This window comes from Xylocopa sonorina, chromosome 6, assembly GCF_050948175.1.
Source record: "Xylocopa sonorina isolate GNS202 chromosome 6, iyXylSono1_principal, whole genome shotgun sequence".
Classification (NCBI taxonomy): domain Eukaryota; kingdom Metazoa; phylum Arthropoda; class Insecta; order Hymenoptera; family Apidae; genus Xylocopa; species Xylocopa sonorina.
In genome coordinates, this window is record NC_135198.1 from 4,122,762 (window position 1) to 4,147,882 (window position 25,121).

The 25,121-nt window shown below is 39.6% G+C and overlaps 2 protein-coding genes across 5 annotated transcripts in view; both read left to right on the top strand.

The window, feature by feature from the left end:
- The window catches only part of LOC143424448 (uncharacterized), a 167,126-nt gene that overhangs the window by 49,753 nt on the left and 92,252 nt on the right, over positions 1-25,121 (top strand). The window lies entirely within an intron of this gene.
- Positions 1,316-24,767, top strand: LOC143424499 (putative G-protein coupled receptor CG31760). 4 transcript variants are annotated; one of them, XM_076896572.1, is made up of 18 exons: positions 1,316-1,405; positions 11,813-11,981; positions 12,373-12,540; positions 13,093-13,297; positions 15,263-15,497; positions 17,683-17,817; positions 18,911-19,061; positions 19,700-19,844; positions 20,090-20,222; positions 20,369-20,522; positions 20,651-20,760; positions 21,056-21,270; positions 21,506-21,644; positions 21,729-21,834; positions 22,212-22,355; positions 23,188-23,370; positions 23,480-23,815; positions 24,252-24,767. In XM_076896572.1, the coding sequence occupies exons 3-17, from the start codon at positions 12,394-12,396 to the stop codon at positions 23,792-23,794; spliced, it is 2,517 nt and encodes an 838-aa protein (XP_076752687.1). In that variant the 5' UTR covers positions 1,316-1,405; positions 11,813-11,981; positions 12,373-12,393; the 3' UTR covers positions 23,795-23,815; positions 24,252-24,767. The 4 variants fall into 4 exon arrangements, with proteins under 4 accessions (XP_076752687.1, XP_076752684.1, XP_076752685.1 ...); XM_076896569.1 differs by having other exon boundaries at positions 23,477-23,815; positions 24,252-24,766; XM_076896570.1 differs by having other exon boundaries at positions 11,813-11,971; positions 23,477-23,815; positions 24,252-24,766.

Below are 25,121 nucleotides of genomic sequence, written 5' to 3' on the forward strand. Positions count from 1 at the left end.
GAAGGTAATCAAAATGCAGGCCATTAGCATAATTATCACGCCGTTGTATATATCAGAGATAACGAAGAGTATCGTCGAGAATTTTTCTTTGCCCCTTAAGAGAAGCTTCTCATTGAAATGCTGAAGTACTACCACGGGTACTTGTTTCTAAGAACGAGCTATACACAATTAAATATAGCGTGTTTCAACGGTCGATTCAACGGTGGAACCACTTGAAAGGTTAATTGATCGGATCAAAATAATTTAGTGAATTTCCAATGCATTTATATTTGATGTTCATATTTAATTGTTTTCATTCCCGCTGTTTAACGTAGCGAAAAAAGAAAAACCGATCGTATTGAAATCACGAACGTAACAATTTTATATCAAAAATTTAATTGTTTTTAAACGTACAACGTATATGAAAATGTTACTGTTGCGTAGGCAAAAAGTTAACTCAACGCGGTTATTTCGCGACTTACACAGACTACTTACTATTTAAATAATTTTGAATACAACTTCTTGATGTCTTTCTTTAGCATAATTATTATCTCAGCGGTTAACAATTTTTTTTTCATCAGTGGATCGCGATAAATAAATCGAAATCAGACTTTCGCAATAAATCCACAGTATAAAAATTCCAAGTTACAAACGTTAATCGAACATCAGAGAACGAATTCCAAGTAATCCCTAAAATTACTATTACACAAGCCGTCAAACTTTCACAATGGCATTAGCAAACGATTAACAAATATTTAAACAAAGATAAGATCAAAAACGAACATTGCTACGCGATAATACCACAATGGTGTGCTGAAAATATTCCAGAAATCAACCAAAAACTTCCCAAAGACAAACTCCACAACCTCTTCAGAAACAAACGAAGAGATACCACGACATTTGTCTAAAAAGTAAACGCGACACTGTCGCACAATCCATCCCAACGATCGCGAATCCCATCCGTTCGATCGAATTAGAGGAACCCAAGTAAACGATCCGAAGGAAGCTGGTCGTTTCGAAGATTGGCGCGGTGGTGCACGCCGTTACCAGAACGAAGCGGAGCCGCGCACAGAAGCGCTGCTCGAGGAGGCGGCGCAGCCCGTGGCCGTGGTGAATTTCCTCGAGTGGAGGCAAAGTTTGATTTTGCGGAGGGCGCACGCCCCGCTTCCAGCTGCACAACCGACTGGCCTTTAAGCAGTCACGAACGAGCCCTCGTTCGTTCCAGTCGGCGAGGACGCGATCGTTCCCGCGGCACCCCTGCGCCTCGCACCCTCCGGGACAGTGAAACCCGAGTCCCACCACGTACAGTGCGTATCGTTCCATCGTCCAGTGAAAAATCCAGTGGATAGGTTCACCGTTCCGTGTCCTATCGCCTCCTATCGAACGAAGAGATGTTGCTGGGAGCAGAGGGCAAAGGCTACCTCGCGTAAGTCCCTCACGATTCCCACCCCTAACCCAAAGACGAGCCCAACGGTTCTGCTGCTCTCTCTCTCTCTCTCTCTCTCTCTCTCTCTCTCTCTCTCTCTTGGATCTCTCGCTTTGCTCCAATTTCACTTTTCGCCTTAATTTATTAGCACTCGTCGCGTGTTTAAATGCCGTCGGATGTTGTTCGAGCTGGGGAATCTCTCGTTACCGATCGCAGCCGGGTTTATTGAATTGGCTCGAGGGAACTGGGATTGGTACATCAGTTGGCAGGCTGGTGAAACCGGATGTGCGATACCTTGATTACCCGTGAATGACTAATCTCTGGTGGAAAGCAGTACTCGAGGATCTCTTGTTAATTCTGATTGGTCAGTCTTTTTTATGGATGTGCGCGATCTCAGCCTAGCAGGGTGGAATGTATGTTGGATTTTTAGTTAGTTGACGCGCGAGTGTTGTACTTGGTGTTTACGATTTACGTGGGTCTAGCTTCTCTACGTTTTATTCCTGCGTGTACGCGGTCTCGTGTACTGGGTGGCGATGTTTTGCTGGATCGATAGAAATTTTTTTTTGGGAAATATTGAAGAGGAGTAGTTTTTTTTCTATGCCAGTCTGGTGGTTGATCATGTGCCTAGCGAATCGAATGTCGATACACTCGAGGGTAAACGAATGATCGTGTTGGCTATTACTCGTGTTGCTAAGCGCGTATCTTATTGTCGATGCAACATGTTCTCCGCTTTAAATTGCATATTGATCATTGCAAAATATCCGCGGACACGCGTTCCTCGTGATCATTACTTCTCGATTCTGCGTGATATATTTTGGGCTTTACGAGGCTGTAATAGTAATCAGAACGTTTAGTATATATACGTGGAAAATGAAGAATTTAGGAAATAATACATGTATCTTAAATTATTATTAAAGTATAACACTTCGCATCTCTGGAGAATAATTTTATCTTGTATGAAAAGAAAAGGTTGTTCAACTGTTACTAATTCCAATTTGCCCAGTAGAACTATTTTTGTCTTTTCTGTGCACCCATTTGCCACCATAGTTAATTAATATTCAGTTAAAGAGTATTTTATAAATGATTACGATTTATCACATTTATGAGAACGAAATAAATTTCTTCGTTCCAATTTTGTAGAAATAAATTTGTTTATTTGATACTATTTACCAATTTATTTCATTTTATGGCTTTATGGCGTAATAAATTATTTCATAATTAAAATAAATAAATATTGAGGGCAATTCTGAACGTCTAAGTAATTGTTTCTTATCTGAAGACAGGTGTTGCGCGATACAATATTAGTTCTATGTTAATTGATTTGAAATTGCTTCTGTTGTATTAGGATCACTTATCGTTATGTCGATAGAGATAGTATAACCTGTTGGTATAGCAATGTTGAAGTGATAGATCGTAATTTTAACGAGTACTGTCCAAACAAGAGTATCGAAATAAAAACAGATAAGTAGTTGGTTACATTAATATCATTTGTTTATACTAACTGACATTAAAATTTTTATACTCGTTTGCCTGTAATTTAGAATTTCCACGAATTTTACGTTCATTAACGATACATTCTCGCGATTTATTATTAAAATTTTCATTTAATGACGGTAACGAGGAAAACGAATCCATATGAGAAATTTCTACGAATGAAATATATTTACAATTGATATTTAATTATTTTCATAATGATTGTAAGCGAAACTTTTGCGATATTAATTAAAACAATATTTTGTTCATTAAATTGCAGAAATTACAAAATATTATTTACCTGACGTATACTTTGTAGGCTTGTAAAAATACATTTTAATCTTTTTAGTCCTTTTTTCTATTAAAAAAAAAATAGAGAGGAAACTTTGTTAATCGGATACACTTTAATCCTTTAGATAATAAACGCAATCAGAAATCCTCGAATTTAATTCGATGAAACTATATTATATACAGCGTGGCAGGGCTATCCCTCGAATTCCGATAAATCCGTCCGGTTCAGCTTTAATTTTGCCTGATTTTTATTCCTTCGCCCCATACACAACCGGAGGTCCGGCTAACGAAATTTCGCTGAAATGGGATTTTCATTGCGCAAAACCGATATCAGTTTCATCCGCCTCATTGTTCCCTGATAGCCAAAATACCCTTGTCTTTTTCTCTTTTGTTGCCCCATTGGCTGTCAGCCACGAACAATTTTTGACACGCCAGAGAATACCAACGTCGTGCGTTCTCGAAGGAGAGGATTAAGAAAATTGAAACAGATCGCACGCAGCTCGATCACGTACGATTCTCGTCGAGATTAGAAGCAACTTTGGTGCAATAAACTCTGCGATTGTATTCTTCCTTCAACGTTGGTCAATTTTGCAGAATTATTATTCGATCTACACCACTGATTTCCTAATACAATAATGGTATCATTAATATATTATTATTCATTTACTACTTTTTTCTTATAACTCCAATATTTAAACGATTGTATGCCAAATAAATGTAGATCTTAGGAAATGTCGATATTTTTATACAGTGATATATATCTATCGTGATATGGTGTTTTATATCTGTTTGTTTTAAAACTTCGCTACACATTTTGAGGAAGCTCAGAGAGCAGTTTGCTGTGAAGGAACGCGGACTATTATTGGGCCGAGTTTTACTCTAAAAATGAAGTTATCAATGGCCGTATCGACTGGTCAGCATTTTTAGAACTTTTAAATCGGGCACACCGAGGGAAGCCGTTCGAATGCAACAATCTTTTCCGCATTGGCCCATATAGAATCGCCTTAGGCGATCGCGATTGTACGAACAGGCCGTCCTTCTCCGCGAATATAAATTCCCGAGGAACGTTGACTCTTTCACGATTTTTGTCAATTTTCTGAGCGAACGCCTCGCGCGACTTCTCTTCCGCTCGCGATCCTTTGTAACGTAACGTGACTCCTCTCCTCGTCCGTATGAATCCTCTGCTCTCGAGTCGTTTTTCACTCGTGACATAAAATACGAATATTATTACTTCTGCCTCTCCGACGTATTCATTGTTCGCGATTTATTTCATCGTATCGAGACGCTCACTGAAAGAAATCGACACAGACTTTGCGATCACGCTTAAATTTAATACATAAAACCGTCTCGTTAAAATAAATAACCCTCGATAATAACTGGTTTCAATTTTCGCGGTGTTCTAATATGAAATTGTTAAAAATTGTCGTTTTTTAAGTACATCAAAAGATATGTGACATTTAACTAAGAAAGTATGAGAAGAGTACCTTCACTACACCTGTGAGAAGGTTTTAAGCGCTGATTCTCAAAGCAGAAATTAACCGAACGAAGTTTTCGACTTCGTTTCAGCAAAAAAGTATTCCTCTACGTACACAAGTATGAAGCACATAATGGTAAAAGTCCATAAGCCAGTGCAACGTGAAATGGTCGCGAGCAGTCACGCGGGATTTCTTTCTCTTTCGTTATCAGAGCACGCATAGCGATTACTTGTTATTCTTGATTTTCGTTTTGGCTTCCAGAATCATCCCTTAAGATTTCTCTGATGGGAATAACAGAACACTTCGTATAGTTCGTAAAAGCAAATTGCTTTTCCTTCACCCTCTGCACGAAGGGGATGAACAATAGCTCTCTATCTCCTCGATAAAAATCGCCATGCATCGATTATACATAAAAATGATTTTCTAAACAAAAATACCATAAAACGTTCCAAATAGATAAATTATATAATATAGAATATTAAATTTGATTATAGAATTTTTAAAGAAGAATGAAAATTGTCAGATATGAAAGTTACGTCGAACACGAAACGCAGCTCGAACAGTAAAATTACGAGACGCGATTGAATCACAGAGCGCAGTGTCCAATGAGCGAGTCGAGAAGAAAAGGCAAGGCAGGAAGCGCGAGGCGATACCATTAGAATAGTAAGGAACACACGTATAGACTTTGTTTCCGTCCATGTGAACCGTAGCCTTTAGAGGAAGCTGATAAAGGGAATTTAAAAAAAAGGCTTACTCGATTCTTCTGTGTAGCCCTTGATTCTAAACAGTCCGATATCCATCGAGGGTCGTTCTATCCGGTCTATCGATTTTTCCTGAAATCCGTTGTTGACCTTAATAGCTGACTCTCGTTGCTATCTCAATCCAGGTTGCCTTCGAGCGGCCAAGATCTGCTTTAAACTCATCTGTCACGAAAATTCGTCGCGAACGCTGTGTCCGTTCGTCCATCCTTGACAGAAACGCTGAATGCATCACGCGGGACACGCGCTCTGCGAACCATCGTGGTACGCTCCGTTTTATTAAATGACCAGTGAATGATTAATTATAACTGGCCATTTTAATAAATGGCTGATGAATAAGTAACTGTAAAGATGGATGTCGAAACGATTGCACCTCTCAAACTGATACTCTGATTTATTAATGAAAAGAAGACTAGGTTTTGCTTGTTGCGAGAAATTGTTGAGAGATTTTCAAGCTGTGTGCTCAAGCATCTACTGGTCGAACTGCTAATCATTTACTAATCAGTTAAAAGTAAAGTGTCTGGTAACCGATATGAAATTGCGAGACGTCTCGTCAGAAGTTTGCGAAAGGGTTCATTTTGCTTCTACGTAAACAGGAACGCGGAACAATGTTCCATTTGTGTGTTTATATAATATACGTAACAATGGCAGCGAACGAGACTGCGTTGCTTCAAAATGTAGGACTGTTCAGCATCCCGCGAAGGGATGCTTGAAGCGATTGGAACCAATTTCCGACTTTATTGCCATTGTTGCCTTGAGTGGTCGGTACAATCGAGAAATGGCATTACTGTTACCTTGTTTTAATAAAACATTACACGATCCATACTGATGCTCTACAGCCGCGCGACTTTCAACGAGAAACATTCATCGATGTTCGCGTTCACCGCAGACGCGCGGAAAGCAAGATGTACACGCATAGATATCGGTAAATCGTCGTCACTTGCGCCCACGACAATTCTCATCGCGAAACATTTAACCGTTCATTTTATTCATTCAATTTTTCTGAATCCAAGTAGCATTGAATGCGTCGATAAATCACGCCTCTTCTTCACTTTTCAAGTAAGAATGCTTCCCTGTGTCTCATCACATAATGCCATTTTTGATCTTCCCAGTGAAATACCTGTAACAACGCTTTCTAAATGATTTCAATCGACTAAACGAAACACGAGCGTAATTAAAAATGTGTTCTCTTAATTAAGTAGGCGACAGAGCGCGAATGGCCAGTGTGTGGCAACCGCTAAATAAAGGAACGAAGAGGCATGGCATTGCATTACTATTTACCAATAAAATAGCGTGACTAGGTTACATTTCTCTTAATCGTAACATAATCAAGGAAAGCAATACAAGTAGCTGTATATTGCTTGCTTGCACTCAATTTGTACCACCTACGGGCCATCAGTCCTCCGTCTCTTTCTTCCTCAAGGACCGTCCATTGTGTATAATAGGTTCGCTTGCACGAACGCATACCGCCTGCCGCGCATAAAAGCACAAAACGAGACAGAAAGGCAGCGTGGATATATATATATATACATATATATATACATGTACGTCCGTGTACTTCGAGCTGTGAAACAAAAGTATACTTAATACGGAATGTTCGTGAAACAAACCGTATGGAAGTCTGTGTGAGAGAAGAATGTATTGTTTTTTCATGAGATATTCAACTAAGTGGAGGAAAGAATAAAGGGAACGAGAAAGAGAGAGGAAGACACTTTCAAGCGTTACTTAATGTAATAATAACGATTACCTCTCTTTATTTTACTTCAAAAGTTGTAAAGTACGAAACGATTTAAGTGACTTAATGTATGCGTGAATTTAAGAGGCACAGGTTGAAAGTTTCAAACTTTATTCCATAAGCTAAAATAAGAGTAAAATCAAGAATAGGAGAAGTTTATACGAAGTATTATTTTCGAGAAGAATGATTGAAACATCTTTGCAGGATTCTCATCATGCGTAAAACTGGCATTAGAAATTTTTAATTATACTTCTTGAAAAATCTGTTACTTTATTATTCTTAATTCTCGTTTTATTTTGCTTCGCAAAATTGCATCTGAAATTTTCTACAAATGATCATCAAACACCCTGTAAATTTTTCGTACGCGTCTTACGCGTGCTTGCTCCTTGTAATCGTGACAGATGCATCGTTAGAGAATGTCGTAGACGTCCAAAAATTCCGCGGTTTTGTTCCACTTCTCGAGACGAGAGTCTTGCATTCATTGCTTTAATTCCTCCACCCTATAAAGCGTTGTACTACGTATTGAACTTCTTAATTGGTGTCATAAATAAATGGATGGGTGCCAGTACCTTGTATTACACGACTCGAGCGCAGAAGTTTACTGGCTTCTCTTGGTCGTACAAGAAGAGTACTTTTGGACACGGAAAAAAAAACTTGGTGTCGTACATCTAAAGTTGTGGCAAAAAATATTCGTCACTTGGGTACCATTTTTAACAGTTTCGAAGTAATATTTCCGTAAACGTCGCGTAAGGATTAATGAATACTAGATGTTGGTCAAGTTCTGGTATTCATAAATCGTGCCACCACACAAAGTTTCTCAAACATAATTCAACACCTTATTACTCATTTAAAAAACCTAATTTAACGTGCCATTCTACTATCTTCATCTTTCTTAGTATCCGCAAGTTGCACTATCTAAAACAGGTCACCTAGTTATCCTTTTCGTGCCGATGAAAACAGTTTGAATGGTGTCAAAGAGAGAGAATATACGCTAGGAGTAACATTCTTGTCCCAAGGTCTCCCTTTCGGAATGTTCAAGATCACCAATGTGTTTTCATGCATAAATGCATAGCGTCGGAGATAATTAGATGGCCTATTTCAGACGGGACACCCTGTACATTACACAGTTCTTTATAGACATTCCTACGTTCCTACATACACGTCTATTCATTAAAATACGACTCCTTCACCCTCGTCTACACCACCATCATTATTTCCATCCACCAACCCTCAAAGCAGACGCATTTCTAACGAATTAATTACGTTACACGTCTTTAAAATCAACTTGAAACATGAAAAACCGACTCATCACCTCGCAAACAAATAATATCCAAATAGAGAATTTAAAGCGGAGAGATATATGAAACGATACAATTTAGCCAAGTCACCCCTTTTCATTTACTCGAAAAACAAGAGGGATACATATAACCATAGATCGAAAATTTCCATTTCTACAGCTTCGAATCCACACGATTCGACGTTAAGATATCCAAAGATAAGACAAAATTTCTCAATCAAACAAGAGCCGAACGCTTATCCCACAGCGGCCACCCTCTCGCCCGCTAATGGACGATCGGTGGTGTTAAAAGAAACGGAAGGAGGACGAGGCATCGCTCTACGCTCGCGGCTGGACAGGACAAAATAAGGAATCGAATGGGGGAGACGAAAATGGTAGCGAAAGCAGCGCAATAGGGCACGAGGGTGAGAGAGAGTGAGCGAGCGAGAAAGTGAGGCGGGGATGCGAGATCTGGGGGTGGCTGGTTGTGCCGGTGGCTGCATCGATCGTCCCTATGCGCGCGGCAAACCTCTCCTGCGGACGATACAGTCACCGTTCCCTGAAAAATGTCATCAATCCTGTTAACGATTAATTATGCGAGGCGGCCGACCGTCTATTTCCAGCGCGCCACCCCCGTTTCGGGGCGCCGCGTGTCGTCGCAGTCATTCGAATCAATAAGAAGGCAAAATTACGGGGGTGAGACGGTTGCCACCTTGGCCGCCCATGGCCGGCTCTAACCTCGTTTAATTTCTTTGCTCGAAAAATATTACCTGTTGACTTTATCGCCGCGGATGCGACACGTGTCCGATCGAAACGAAAGCCCCTTCGCGCGGACAAGGAACGATTAATTCGCCCCGAGGATTATAATTGGAGTATCAGCGTGCAATTAACGAGGGCGAGGTAAATTGCCTTCTTTCATATCAGCGTAATGATATTAGCACTTACATAATTGCGAACTATGCACGTTTCTTTCATTCCTGTCACACGCAGTGGCGATGAGAGTTTTGTGTAACAAACGTCTACATTTTTTTAATTATCACGTTCTTCGTTAGAGTGTATAGATTTTGTTTGTGGAGCACCAGATTCTTATGATCGAGTAAAAATAGTGTAAGGTGATAGGAAATAGGGTGACCTAGTTTCTTGGGAATTTCAGTGTATGGTAAAATAATATTTCATCCACTCTTTCTTTTTGGGCACGTTCGTTTAATCGCTGTAGTAAACGACGTCGATTTAATGAGAAACGTGGCGCGTATAAATATGTAGAGTAAATCCTAGAACTGTCGCATATGAAATATTTACTTCGCAGCCAGCCTCCGAGCGTGTAATAAAAAAGCGAGACGTTCAGAGCGATTTCATGATACGTTTATCTGTAAACGATTCCCAAGTGCAACGAAAGTAGTTCGAGGTCCAACGTCGTGGAATGTTCATCAAGCAGACGTTTAACGCTGAAGCCTTGATTGTCGTTCCTGTTTTGGCTCGCTTGAATCACGTTGAAACTGACAAACGGAATAAAAAAATAGTTTACTCTTGCTAACTATTTTTTTAAAATTATTTTCACCTAAAAGTTTGTTGTATTTGAACCAAGCGCTGCTCTTGAAAAATTGAGAGAAAAAAAAATGAGTACGGAGCGAGAAACGTAACGTGAAGTGTCTCGAGCGATACAGACTTGGCAACACTTCCTTATGAATCCACGCGTTATTATCAAACAATTGTTCTTTTCTGAGTAACCTGTTGATACTTTTATCACGAAAATCTGACGCGAAAGTGGAAAATAAAATGTCTGTACAACTGTATCGGTGTTTCCTTTAAATTCTTCTGACACAGTCGAATCGATTTTACAGTTTGCTGACAAAAGTAATTATTACGAACAATTATGCTATTTAATTTGGAACATTTGTTGAGTCCATATATATACCTACATGTACATTTATCTAATCCTCCATTTCTGTTAACGAATATTGTCAATATCATGATAAATATACTCTGACGACACTCATTATTAATTCCACTAATATAGGTTTGTGTTATCACTGAATAAATTAGTGAAAATTAATTTCTAAAGCTCACAAAGTCCACTCATGTAAATTTAATAATTATATATTGACGTGATAATTGAAAAAATTGATTGAAAAAATTGAGCTCGATATCACAGCAGTGCAGAAGGGGGTAAAGATGAGGGAAAGGGTTGGAAAAAGGAGAAATGGCATGTTTCTGAACGAAAAAATTCGTCGAATTCGTGCAATTTTAATTATCTTTCAGTTGCAATTTTATTTCGCCAGACAGTATCGCAGTTTGTGCCAAACGATATCGAGGAGCGCGATTGCTCGAATGGAAAAGGTTGAAGGGCTCGATGTGTTCCATCTCAAAGCCATGCACGGGCAACAAACCATATTTCCGATACAGTGGGCGAACGTTGGAATCGACATGCGGCGGCTCTTTTTAATTCTTTTGTCGCCAGAAGTGCTTTCTGGCGAGCTAGACAAAAACTTATTGAAATCGTCGATGAAACCAGGCGAACGAAAAAAGAATCTAACCGCAAACAGAATGGTTTAGTTTATTTAAGGAATCCAGAATCTATCCGTTCCGTTCCTCCTTTTAACACGTTTGTTTTCACTGGCGTTTCGAACGTTTCAGAAAAAGGACGCTAAACTGATGAAACCGTGTATAAATAGTCAGGATAAATAAACTTCTTGCGTTGCTCGAAAAATCCTGCGTGGTACCTGTACAGGGTATTCTGATTTCGCTTAGAAGAGTGGAGGACATATCGAATTGTTTATATATTGGTTTTTCCTGTCGCTGGAATTTTCTGTGACACGAATTGTTATTTATCGCAGAGAGTGGGTCAGTGCTCGATGGGTTCTGCCGAAATTAATTCGAATCCTTTATTTCTGTCTGCTATTTAACTGCAATTATCGACTCGGCGTTATCCAGGCCTCGTTCATTACACTCGATTTCCGCTCTTTTCACAGTCAAGAAACTATCATTTAACCATTCGGTAAATTGCTAATCGACTCTCGATTCACGTATTAGGAAAGCACGTATAAATGTCTAATTTGTCTCGCTTCTATCGATTCTGCAAATAAAAAAAAGGACAGTCTTTTTCTGAATCTTAAAACGGTATAAACAAAATTGAGTGAACACAGTGTAAAAGCGATAAATTGCAAAGGAGCAAATTTATAATATTATTTATTTATTTGACAATTAATTACTGCATTAAAATTTGAATGTTAATTATTGACAAGTGGATAGAATGTTGCGAAAGATGTGCGTGGAAAGTATTTCGCGAGCTTGTTCCAATGAACATCTATGATTGAAATATACGTACGCGCAAGTGTACGTATATATATTGTGCCTAATTGGAAGATTGGTTAAATAAATTTGATCTAATGCGTTCCACAGAATCACCTCTTCGTGATGAACAATCAGTGAAGGCGGCAGCTAGTCAAGGAAGGCCAAGAAAAATCGTCGAGAAGAATGTCGAGGGTATCAGAGGGGGTGGATGAACGCCCCATGGATCCGGGGCTTAAACTTGGCACCACTTGAATGCAAAAGAAGAAGGTGTGTTTTGGTACGAGAGAGCGATCACTCTATTTCAAATTAATTCTCGAAACGTCCACGTTGACAAATTAACTGCCCCTTTAATTTCACAGACAGACAGATATATATAAAGCTACTATTTTTATAAACTTCGTTCAAACAGTGCAGTGAAATCTGTCAAATATTCACGATGGAAAGTTATTTTAAGTTTCAGAGGGAGATTAAATAATTCCAACTCAATTTCGCTAAATCCAGACCACCTTTCATTTATTTGATTTACTACCAATTCTTCGACTAAATAATAATTTATATCGCTCAATTTATTTTCGCTCTCCATCGAAGTGAGTGCTACGTAAAATGTATTTTCTCAAAGGAAAGTAATGACGAATGAGGTAGTAAAAAAAAAAAAATTTGTTTCAAAGTACAAATGAGCAGAACGCGGGATGGGCAAATCTTGGCTTTCGGCCCTGTTTCCTGCGACAATGACGACGATGACAATGATGGCGTACGTCACTGTAACGACGGCGACCACAACCACGGTGCCGGCTCTCGGTACTACCACCAACAGCGAAATCCCCGACACAAAACGGGTAAATAGCGGCGCAGCTCTTAAATCCAGCCCAGCTCACTCATTTTGAATAGATATTATTTATTATTTAACCCTTTGCGCGCACCGGTTTCCCCGAGCGAGCTCGCGTTATTCGAGCCGCGCCCCTCGGCTCCAGAAACTGTGACCTCGCATTGAAACCACCCTTTACGGTTCGCTTTCCAGTGATGGAAAATAGAAACGATAGATTTCAAGTGGAACAATCTCTCCGACTGTCGTTTCAAACGTGTCAAATGAATATTTTATTGATATTCGAGTTTCGTGAATCCTGTGCACATCGAGGGGTCAAATTCGCGCCATCATTGCGACCGATTAAAGGGTGAAATAGTAGATGAAAAATATATCTCTGTTATTCGAGGAGTTCGAAATATTGTCAGAGTTCAATATCGATAGATTTGAACGAGTGGATCACGGAAATCTGAGTTTATATCGCCGATTGGTGAAAAAAATAGCGTAAATTCTGTGTCCTCGTCGACCCTACTTTCTTCTTCGTAATTTCCTTCGCTTACGAGAACGAACTTACTCTGACCCACAGGCGGATATCGAAGAAGCTCTGGACGTGATAGAAGCGGCGTCGACCGGATCATTGGGCGAGGATTGTGCCACGACAGCTGGATTTAAATCTTTGCCAGCTGCCGTGGCACTGGATCCCCGGCGTTACGACACCGCGCGTCAGAAGGCGGACATGACAGCCCTCATGCTGCAGAACCTTGGCGCGGCTATGGTGTCGAGGCACACGGGTGAGTTACCAACAATTATCAAATGTCTCTCTTACTAAAAACCGTCAAGCGTGTCACTGTTTCGTATATTTCTAATTAATTGCAAGTACGCCAAAGTGGCGATGTAACAAGTGAATGGGGAACCAATACAATGCTTAAACCGTACGTGGCAGAGATTATATTAATATCATCTATTATCTCTTGCAAACCATCAACGTTGCAGAAGTGTATTTTTATAGAATTGTCGACATTGGTATCCATAAGTAACCACTGACATAGAATTATTGAAACCATCAAAGTGACGGATTCATAAATTTCTTCTAGAAATTTCACAGCTATCCAATCCTAAGAATTTCTCATAAGTTTCAAACATGTATGCTTGCTCTACTTTTCATCGATATATCTATCGTTTTTATTCCTTCAGAAATTTTAATGTTAAGTATCAATCGAGGCAAGAAAGCGCTCGTTGTGCTTCGTTCGAACGAATTCCATTACCATAGGCCATGCGTATGAGGATGGTAGACTCGAATGAAGTTCAGCGAAACAGACGGCCTGAAAAATGAAAAGATCGCCGTCCTGTTTCAATCCCGTCGCGACGAGGTAGACTGAAATCTGATTAGTACTTTCTCACGCGAGTAATTATATCAGATATCGTGTACAAGGTTATGCGTCAACGTAAAACGAATTAGTCTCCGGTGGAAACACTCGGAACTGATAAACGGTGTTCCAAAGTAGCGCGATACTTCTTCGCCGTTATCGAGTTTCGGATCGGTCCGTAGCAGGCTACGACGTAAAATCGATTTATCGAGTAAACCGAGCACGGTGACGGACCGCATTGTCAACAGTCCAATTTGTACGGAACCCGGTGTATCATCGCTCAATCGAATTCCATTGCCCGAAATGGTAACGAGAGTATGCGTACCGTCGTGGGACGCTCATCCGCAGCTCCGCGATTCTGCCCACCGGCCGATTTCACTGCCGATCGACCGTCTTTTAAACCGCATTACTCGCGTCGCGTTCGATGTTTCGTCGAAAACTAGAATCTCGCGCGTTCCGTGACGAAAATCATTTTTTTACTTCGATCTACGTGTATTTTCCATTTAGAAATCGGTAATTACAAAGAATGGCTACGTTTATAAAAAGTATATCGATCGGAGACAGTCACGAGGCAGCCTGGAAATTATAAAATTATCAGAACGATTTATTTTTAATTAATACTTGGACACGAAGATAGAATTATAAAAATGTTGGTATTAAAGATGGACATAAGAGTCTTTAGTTAGATAAAATTATTAAATAATACTGTTTGCTATTAATAATTGATCTCGCGATGTTACTCGTAAGAAAAAAAATCACAAGCAATGAACGTTCTCCCTGTTTCATCCCCCTTTCGTCCCTCGCGTATTGTTTAAGCGCGTTAAAGCGAAGCTTCGAGGAAAAGTTGGGGTCCGGCCACGATAGGATTTGTAAGATATCCTCTCTGTTAATTCTGGACCGAGTAAATGTAATGTGAGACTTTTGTGGCTTCATCATAGCTAATCAGGTCAATAAAGGGACAGAAAGGGGAAAGAAAAGGCACTCTGACCGAAAATACTAAAAGCGGGACCGTGGAATGGTGTGGTCCACTAGCGTGTAACTACGCATACCAGCTTCCTTTCGGTTTACCCGATCGAACATGCGCGGTGGGAGCGTCCCTTTTGCTCGATCGAGCAATATCCACCTTCTATTAAGGTATCCTGCGGCAACAACAAATTATGACGACGACAAAGCGATGCCTCGAGTAACGTTGTTGCTAAGATTATTTTTCTCACTTTTCTAAATCGATTTACTAACAATTTCGCGAACGAAAATATTCAGTAGCTATTCTCACGCGAACCATTAGATAATCAACCCCGATTATAGAATAAACGCGCGAAAAATCGTGATAAAAACGAAACAGATCGACGAAATGCGATCAGAGGATTAATTCGATGTTTTGTTGCACAGTGCTTTTAGACGTGTTAGCAAAATCTCTGCTGGTTTCGGTGAACGACGCGGTCGAGGCAAGGGTGATCGCTTTGAACGCGTCGACGGGGTCTGTGATCAGCACGGTCTGGCTGGAGAGGAGCCTCGGAAGCGTCGGAGAACCGTTCAAGGTCGAGAGCCACGGACTCCAGCCAGGGTCTGTACCGGATCCGAATTTGCCATGGTTCGAAAATGCGGGTGCCACCACGGAATTGAGGTTCGATTTGTCTGCAAACCCTTATGCACCACGATTAATCCGAAGCATGCTCTCGGTGCACGTATGCTATCAGTTGCGTTCTCGTTGCCCTCGAGTCTCGAATCGACCATTTTTTTTTCGCCAATCTGCCTAAAACTATGCGAGAAATATTTTTTTACCGCGTCGTAAAGTCAAACATTCATTTCTCTCGTAAATGTAGCTTGTAATATTATTATTTTTTAATATATTTAGTGTAGATGAGTTATTCACTGCTCTAAGCTAGTGCCAACCGCTCTACTTAGCGACTATATAGTTTATTTGTCAACTATTATGGGATAACACTGTAATAATAATACCGAAAGACGATCATGCGTGTGACTTCACGTCTGCACTTTTTTGAGAGGCATCAACCTGCACGCACGCACACGCACAAGCACAGGAGGAAGTTTTGTTTCGCACCTTGCCCTTCATACTTAATTTTTATTTATTCTTCTCAGTAAAGCGTCTCCGAATACGATGCGCGACGGTCAGTTTCTAATCGATTTGATAATATCGACGTCGTCTATATTCGCGGCTAGGCAAAGTGTATTTGGAAACAGTGCTTACCGAGGAGAAAATGAACGTTTTATAGGCGCTCCACGATCATTCATCATCCTTCATCATCTTGTACAAGCGTCAAGTCATAGAAACTCGATACGCGACTAATGCAATCCGATGCGATCTTACGATCACGAAGTTTCGGTGAAAACGCGAGTACTTGTCGAATTTTTGTGCCGTCTGAATGTATCAAAGTTCGGAAATTCGTAACTAATTGGTCGTCCATGAAATATAAAATTATTTTCAAATACAACAAACGTTCGATGGTACTCAAGGAACCATCTGTTTTCATTAAAATTATTAAAAATATCAGAAATTTTTATTTTCTTATTACAGTCTCTCGTTCGATTGCCAATACTCGTGATACGAATCTAATTAATTAACTTGACGAGCGAGAAACGTAGAGAAACTCACGCAGAAGAGTCCCTTTAATAATAAAAACGCGATGCTCGACTGTTTTATTAGCTACAGAAGTGGTATGAAACGATGAAAAGTTGATCGCTGTTTACAGCAATATCTCTCATTAAAACAGAATAACTGTTTTATAGATGAAATCAGCATAATTGCATTCGCGCGTTAACAATTCTCCTTCGTTTTATTGCGTTTATTAAAGGTGCGCGTCGCGGTGAAGAGGCATAAACATGGCTATCAATTTGAAGGGGGATGTAAACGCTTAAACAGACATCTACGATAATCAATACGCTATCGGTATATCGTTAAAGGCTTTTTATTACGTACGTGTATGTGTGTATCACACGCGGGAGTATTTATAGCGGGGCAACGTAAAACAAACCATCGAATATGATGTGCAGCGATTCTTGTCGATATAATTATGTAAAATTTCTTGAAAAACACTCGAAGAGAGCCCCGAATAAACGATCAGACGCGTTCTATTTTTTCAGATGAATGAGGCATATTGGAATTTCTTTCACGAAATAAGTTTTCCCGCTGGTGGTTGTCGAAAGGCCTTGCAAAGGTCATTAAAATACACCTCACTTTATCCCCCATATCGTATGTGACTTTGCATAAAAATAATGTTCATATCGCGTATGAAATGTTGAGAACCTTGGAATACCTAAAAAGAAAAGGCAGAAATATTTTTACAGAATTTGTTGCAAATGTTTTGTAGTTGAATTATGGGACGATATTATTTTCTCTTCGAAACACTTTCATTTTCATCCCCTTTGGTGCATCAGTGATCCGAAACTTTTAATCGCAGCGCACAAACTGCTTACGCGATTCCATTTCCATGAAAATCAATTGCATCAATCAAAATATTAAATTGATCGTTTCAAAGGTTAGAATACATTCTCTCGCAACTCATACATCATTTTCTAACATTGTTTCACGTATTGTTGAAACTTCGATCGAGCTGGAGTTCCGATCAAGCGTTGATACATTCAGACGACGATTAAAGATTGCACCCAAATTTATCGTTCATAAATATGTGTACCGGATGACCGTGAAGTGCCAGGACCACGAAATAAAAAAAAAAAAAAAAAACAAATAATAACGATAAGAATAAAAATGGGGGCCGTTGCACGAAACACTTGTGCGTGAGAGGATCGAAGTTTCTATGGCGGTTTGTGGCGTTTGCGTGTTATCCCAGGTCACCGAAATTCATGCAGTCACCGGCGATTGAATCCTACAGGGGTTGGTGGACCATCCCGTATTTCTCCTGCAAAAGTCATCGATGGTTGATTTCGTATAGCGTTAACGTACGGCCACCGGACGCTCGCCATGGGTTCGTACTCGCCATTTATCTTGACATTAATTTTAATTTCCCTTATATCGATTTGAAATTCTCTTAACCCTTTGACTACGACGAGCAACATTATTTGGGCGCCTATAGTATCGCAAATGCAAGTTTTTTAACCGTCTACGATATCACAAACGCAAATTTTCTGAGTGCTCTTAAACGTTTACAATATCACAGACGTAAGTTTTTCAAATATTTATAGTATCACGAGCGCAAATTTTTTTAACGTGTACGATATGCCAAGTGTAAGTTTTCTAAGCGCCTTTTGACGCTAGACAGTAGTCGAAGGGTTAAATACTCGCATACTGATCAAAGTTTCTTGGTCGATTAATTGAAAGTTTCAATATTCTCTTGTAACTGTAATAGAGACGAAAATATTCTCGTCGGGGTGTGTCATGTTTCTGTTTAGAGTGAGTTTAAAGAGTGTAGAGGGTGCTATCGCGTAGAGGGTGCTCCACGGTTGAGGTGGCAATTAAAAGTAACAAAATTGTTTTCAAGCGTTTTCCAGAAAAATGGTTACGAAGATCCATGTAATATAATTCTGCTAATCGTAGAAGTCTATAAAATATAACGCGTATAGCGATGGCTTATAGGGTGTTATCATTAATGCACGCGTACACAAAGAAACTTCAATGGGGTTTTTCTCGCGAACTAAGCTTCAAAAGCAATTTCATTACCCTCTGTTTTGGTCTTATTTCGAGCCATAGAATAACACCCCTTTCACTTTGATTCAGCTGCAGTTGAACGTCCTATACAAACAGGAAGCTCTCACACGCTAACGTTTCTAGTGTAAATTCAAAAGCTGCAATTCTTTAAATTAACAACGTTACAGTTGTATTTAAGTATAATTTACGTTAAACAATTATATGCATCGTTTCGTTTGCAAATATCGAAATTATTAATGATATATCGATGATCATAACGACGATAATAATTAATGATATAATGAGGACCAGTGAAACCAATATTTTATTCAAATCATCCGATTGGTGCCTGTTTATGTTAACGTTTAATTTCTCTGGGTCGGATAGTGAGAGCCTGTTCTGTTAAGCGTAAATGAAATCGTATCTTGTTAAAGGGTTCGAGAGTTTTTAAGCATAGATATCGACATCAGCGGACTAGAAGTAAACCAGTGCGATGGATCCTCGCTGAATAATCAGAACGATGCTCTAAGTAATCAGATAGCATCTTTCAAAGGCACGCACAAATGTCACACCGACACCACGCAGGTAACTATGTGTACGATGTATGTGTGACAAGAAAAAAAGCTGTACACTCATACATAGGAATATTAATAAATCAAGCTTGTACAAGGGAAGGCTGACACTTTCGAGAAATTGAAATTTCGCAAAAACAGAGAAACAAATTTTAATGCAATCACTAAGCACTAAAAATTGTACACTCTTCTTTGTATTTTATAGATGGTTTCAGAGTGTCGATTTAATGCCTGTTGTCCTCTACTGAAACCATTATGTAATACCATTATGTTATAATCCGGTTACGCGATTAATTATTAATTACACAATCGCTTATGTAATTCTACCGTCGTTTCCCAAGGATTTCGTATTAGATTGCCATTTTTTTATTCGATTATGCAGTTAACTGTTATCACAGACTTTCGTGTTTGATCTATGCGAATAATTAATAAAAGAAAGAAGCACACCAAGTATTATTGTGTAAATAGAAATTTGTAATTACGTAAACGACGATAGTCTCCTCGAAATGACTGGGTGTTTCAAAGGACGAAGAACATGATTGAACGGGAAATGATTTGAAGACCGTAGCAAGGTTAATTAGAGTGCCTTCCGTGCGGGTTTATTCCGGTTCGAAGGCTCTCATTTAATGGACGTTCGATGCGATTTTTTAGTGTGAATACCAGAGCCCGAGCAATCGTGTAAATCAAAATGGTGTCGGCGCCGGTTGGGCAAAAGGCGCATACATATGCAAATGCAGGAAAGGTTATTACAGCCCGACTCAACATCAATCAGCCTTCGATGGAATTCTAGTCGAAGGTCAGTGGATAACTCGACTTTCATGCACGAGTAAACCGTGGATGTTTACGCGTTTACATCGTACTCAAACGTGCGCGAAAGTACAGAATTCGCTGAACCACATACAAGCATAAAAAAGTATCCCCTACGTACGCGTTAAAATAATATTTTAGACGATGAAACCTTACTTTCTACTTCAGTTTCGTTGTTTCTCAGAGTATGAATTCACGCGTTGGCGACTGTTTTAATTAATTTGAATTGCGTAGCCGCCTGGAAGGAAATGCAGGAGAACATAAGCGACTCGTACGTGACAGTGTTCCGCTGCCTGCGTTGCGCGCCAGGATGCGCTAAGTGTAAGGGACCGGAACCTTGTCTAGCCTCCTACAACTGGCTCTTCCGGTACGACCTCGCCACGGACTTCTCCTCCTATTTTAATCGAAAATTACATGCATTAAGTTGATTATCGTTTATGTAATTGAACGTCTATCGCGTCGATCTAATCGTTACTTAATATGCTTACTCAAAACGGATGTACACGTTTCTAGAATTTGTCTTCTATCGTTCTCCATCTTCTGCGTGTTTGGTACCATCATCCTGGTGGCCTACATGTATCAACACCGCAAGCTCAAAGTGTTCAAGGTCGCCTCGCCGATATTTCTGTCCATTACGCTTTTGGGTTGCGCCATTATGTATCTCGAGGTACGTACACGCGGTATCGACACGTTGAAACTGTATCCATATCGACTCTGCACCGCGTTCTCGTAAAGATGTTGTAAAATGTCGTACGTATTGTATCGTCCGTCACGTCTCCTCGCATATGTGCCCAGATGGCCGCGATATTTCCGGTTCTGGACATGTACTCCTGCATCGCCACGAAATGGACGAGGCATCTTGGCTTTTGCATTTCTTACACAGCGTTGCTGATGAAAACTTGGCGGTAAGGATGTTCCTTGATTTTTCTCACGATTCTGTTAGCGATCATTTAATGGAAACTTGTGTCTCTCGTCCTTTTAATTACGTCTCAATTATCAAGTTACATATAAATGGTGGTAGATATTAATGAAAAGAGCAGAGACCATTCTTTTTCTATACGAATATTACTGTAAAGTATAGTTCTTAAAATATCAACGCGTTTGTGGATTATTTTATCGTTACTTTGTAAACTTATTGTTTTATATTGTTTTGTAGTTATTTTGTAAATAGTAATTGTACTTTATACTCCTTTTTCGCAGAGTTTCGCTCACGTATCGCGTGAAAAGCGCGCACAAAGTGAAACTGACGGACAAGCAACTGCTGCAGTGGATGGTTCCAATATTATTAGTAATGTTAATTTATCTCGGCACTTGGACGCTCAGCGCGCCGCCGTACGCCGAAGTGATAGCTGACAATTATGGTCTGAAATTCTACCAATGCTCGTTCAACTGGTGGGACCATAGTTTAGCAATCGGTAATAAAATTAAAAATAAAATGAAAAAACCAAAAAAAAACTATCGCAAAACAACTCGTGCGATCTATTAGCGACGTTGAAAGTCTATTTTTATGTAAAAGCTGGATACTTACTAAAATAACTCTTTTACGTCGATCGCGATTCATTTTTATAAGTTCGAGGCGTCGAGGTTTATAAATTTCCAACGGTGTTTTCTAATTGTGAATTATATCGTGGCACGAACTTTTTCTTTCAGGAGAAATTCTGTTCCTCGCGTGGGGCATCAAAGTGTGTTACAACGTTCGCAACGCAGAGAGCCTCTTTAACGAGGCCCGTTTAATAAGCTACGCTATTTACAATATAGCAGCTGTGAATATAACCATGATCGCTATTCAGTATGATCTGTCATTTTTTATTTCGTATAATTGCTCGATGGTGTCGTAGCGAGTCGAGATTTATCTGACGCCATTTCTTTCCAGCCTCTTCATTTTCCCACACGCTGGCCCGGATATCAAGTATTTGTTGGGCTTCCTGCGCACTCAGCTGTCCACGTCTGTAACCGTATTTCTTGTATTCGCACCCAAGGTAGCCATGTCCTCATTTCTATTAATTTATTTCACTAAATAAGAAGAAGAACTTTTAGCTTTAAATGATTGCAATTTTTAAAGATTTTCTTTGAATATAAATGATCTATAATGATGATATATATTTCCCATGCACGACACATAATAAATAGTAATTTAAAGCAAGTAAGAATAATATAGATGTGAAATATTTGATTTGAAAAGAGCGAATTATAAAATTCAATAGTCAAAAGTGTAATAATTCATAAATCAATTGTTTAAAGTTAAACGACACATAAAAATCGATCAGATACGAAAGTGGAGGACGAGCATTTCATACGTCACTGTCGAACACATAAAATTCAATAATTCAATAACGAGTGTGGCATCCCGCCCCAGGTGATTCGAGTTTTACGAGGCCAGGGAGACCAATGGGACAGCCGAGCTAGAGCCCGCGGTGTCACAGCGAGTTTCTCTTTAAACGGTATCGGCTTAGTGTCCGAGGAAACGACAGATTTGCATCAAGAAAACGAGGAACTGAAGGTATACTCTACTTTCCACTATTCTGGAAATTATAACCAAGTTAGATTAACAAAGAAAGGCGATGCATAATGTATCAATTAAGCGCGCAGCAGATCTGGAAGATCCAGGGAAGCGCGGCTGACCACTTAGCGCGCCTACCTGAATCTACTTAAACTCGCGAGGCATTAAAGTCTCCAGCTTGCCTCTGACTGTCACCTTAAACTGTCCACGAATTGAACGCATAAAGAACGCTACACACAGATATTTCTTTACAATTTCTTACTTTCATTTCATACAAAAATATTAAATTCAAAATTTTTAAGAAATTAGTTAAAACGATGAGCATTCCTTTACAATTAAGGCTGTAAGAAATAAAGTTCGTACATTCGATATTAGATAAAAAAAAAATACTCACAAAGTGTTTAGAGTTTCTATTATATTACTACATTGCAAATGCCACAAAAAAACTAGAAACCTAATTTTATTCTATACTCGGATTACAAATACCCTAATCGATCGCATAGGAGGAGATCCAAAAGCTGGCGGCTCAAATCGAATTTATGAAGATCGTGCACATGGAGGTGCACGGATATATCATTATAATTTTTCTCTTATATTTCATACAAAAATATTAAATTTCAAATTCCTAAGAAATTAGTTAAAACGATGAGCATTCCTTTACAATCAAAACTATGAGAAATAAAGTTCGTACATTCGAAACTAGATAAAGAAAAAATACTCACAAAGTGTTTAGAGTCTCTATTACATTACTACATTACAAATACCACAAAAAAAGCTAGAAACCTAGTTTCATTGTATACTCGGATTACAAATTCCCTGATCGATCGCGTAGGAGGAGATCCAAAAGCTGGCGGCTCAAATCGAATTTATGAAGATCGTGCACATGGAGGTGTACAATCGTCACATAAAGCCGAAAGCAGGCGGCTACTTCACAACCCATGGGCACGGGCACAATCATCCGTCCTCGGCTCAGAGTCCCATCGCCAAGAGTTCGACGGCCAGTTTTATATTGAAAGTATGTACCTAACTCGTCTCGTTGGTGCCTTGTCCGCTCGTCTGTCCGTTGAATCCTGACCAACTGTGCGGATAAATCGAAAAATACAGTAAAATAAATTATTGAGCAGACGGCAGTGGAGCGAGGAGCGAGCGCGGCCGCGGCTGCCGCGGTCGAGGATTCCACGTTCCCGTCCGGGAGCCTGCACAGGGCGCGCAGGATGGAGATCCTCAGGGAACGGAAGGCGGAGAGGGACAGGGAACGGGAGAAGGAACGGGAGAAGGAGAAGGAGAAGGAGAAGGAGAGGGCGAAGAAAGAAAAGGAGAAGGAGAAGGAGAAGGAGAAAGAGGTGGAAAAGGAGAAGGAAGAGAAGCAGAGCGAGAAAGAAAACGAGAAACAGGAGAAAAAGCCTGAGGAGAAGGGTGAAACTAGCGGAGAGGTTTGACTAGTGCTAAACAGCGATGAGGTGAGGGTTTCTCGATTATTTGTTAACGTATTTCGTTGTATACATTGATTTAGTAGTGTGTGGGTGGTTTCGATGGTGTGTTAAATGGATCTTGTGGATTATACGAAGCGTTCAGTGATAGAAATATTATCGAGAATAACAAAATTGGTTTCTGAAAGGGAAATTATTTTGTAAATCTATCTTGAAAGCATCCACTGATACCTTAGCCTCTAAAATTGAAGCACCTTGTACAATTTGAACGGTTTCTAAGCAAATTACTTGCTGTATGAAAAGAAAGATATAATTTTGTATATCTTGACGCGTATAAAATATTTATGAATAAAATTTGTTTTGAATATTTATTTACAATTGAACAGATACACGAGTATATCTGATTCGACGAAAATATTTCTAATGTAGTAATCGTAGTATTAATATCCCGTTGTCTCGTCCACAGATATGGTTATGACAAATGCGGTGCATTAAGAACAGAACGGCGAACGGTAGAGGTGGCCGTGATAATAAGAAGCGGAAGAAAAACAGGAAAGTTAAATGGTATCCATTGATGGACACAAGACGTCCATGGTTTATAAGTAAAAGAAACAGTGTAATCAATAAATAGTGATTATTAAATCCGTAAAACGTGTATAACGTGTCATTTGCTCGTGGTGGCACTGGTCTCCTCGTTAGCTTTACTGTAAATTATTACACGTTACCACCAAATGACACCTCGTTCTACGAAGTATTGCGTATATCACGTCTAACGACGGGTGGACAAGTATTGTTGACGACAACGGTTACGTGTGAAACAATTTTTTTGTTATCGATCTCGTTGCCCACCTAACGAACGTAACGGAATTCCCATTATTTCAATAACCATAAACGACCGCGTCTGTAGTAGTATTAATCTTAGGTGAAGAAATTATCCTGAGACATCTGACGAAGTAGAAAGAGACAAGAATTCTATTTCTTGTTGTACAAAAAGGAAGAAGAAGAAGAAGAAGAGGAAGAAAAAACGATCACCCTTGTGATTCATGTTGACAACAAATCGGAAGTTATGTAGGTTAACCTGAATAGCTCACAGACGATTAAGCGATTAGTTACCTTAACGATTAACAAATTTTTGTTTTAGAGTAACATGTAACAGAGAGAACGAGAGAGAGAGAGAGTGAGAAAGAGAGGAGAGAATCATTCGATATAATTGTAATATTTAATGTACCCAGAATACATGGTATCGATACGTGTTATTTCCGTAGTTAGAACCATAATGGCGGAGACATAGACCTTCAAACGGTTGTTCGAGGTTTATTTTCCAATTTTTCGTCCG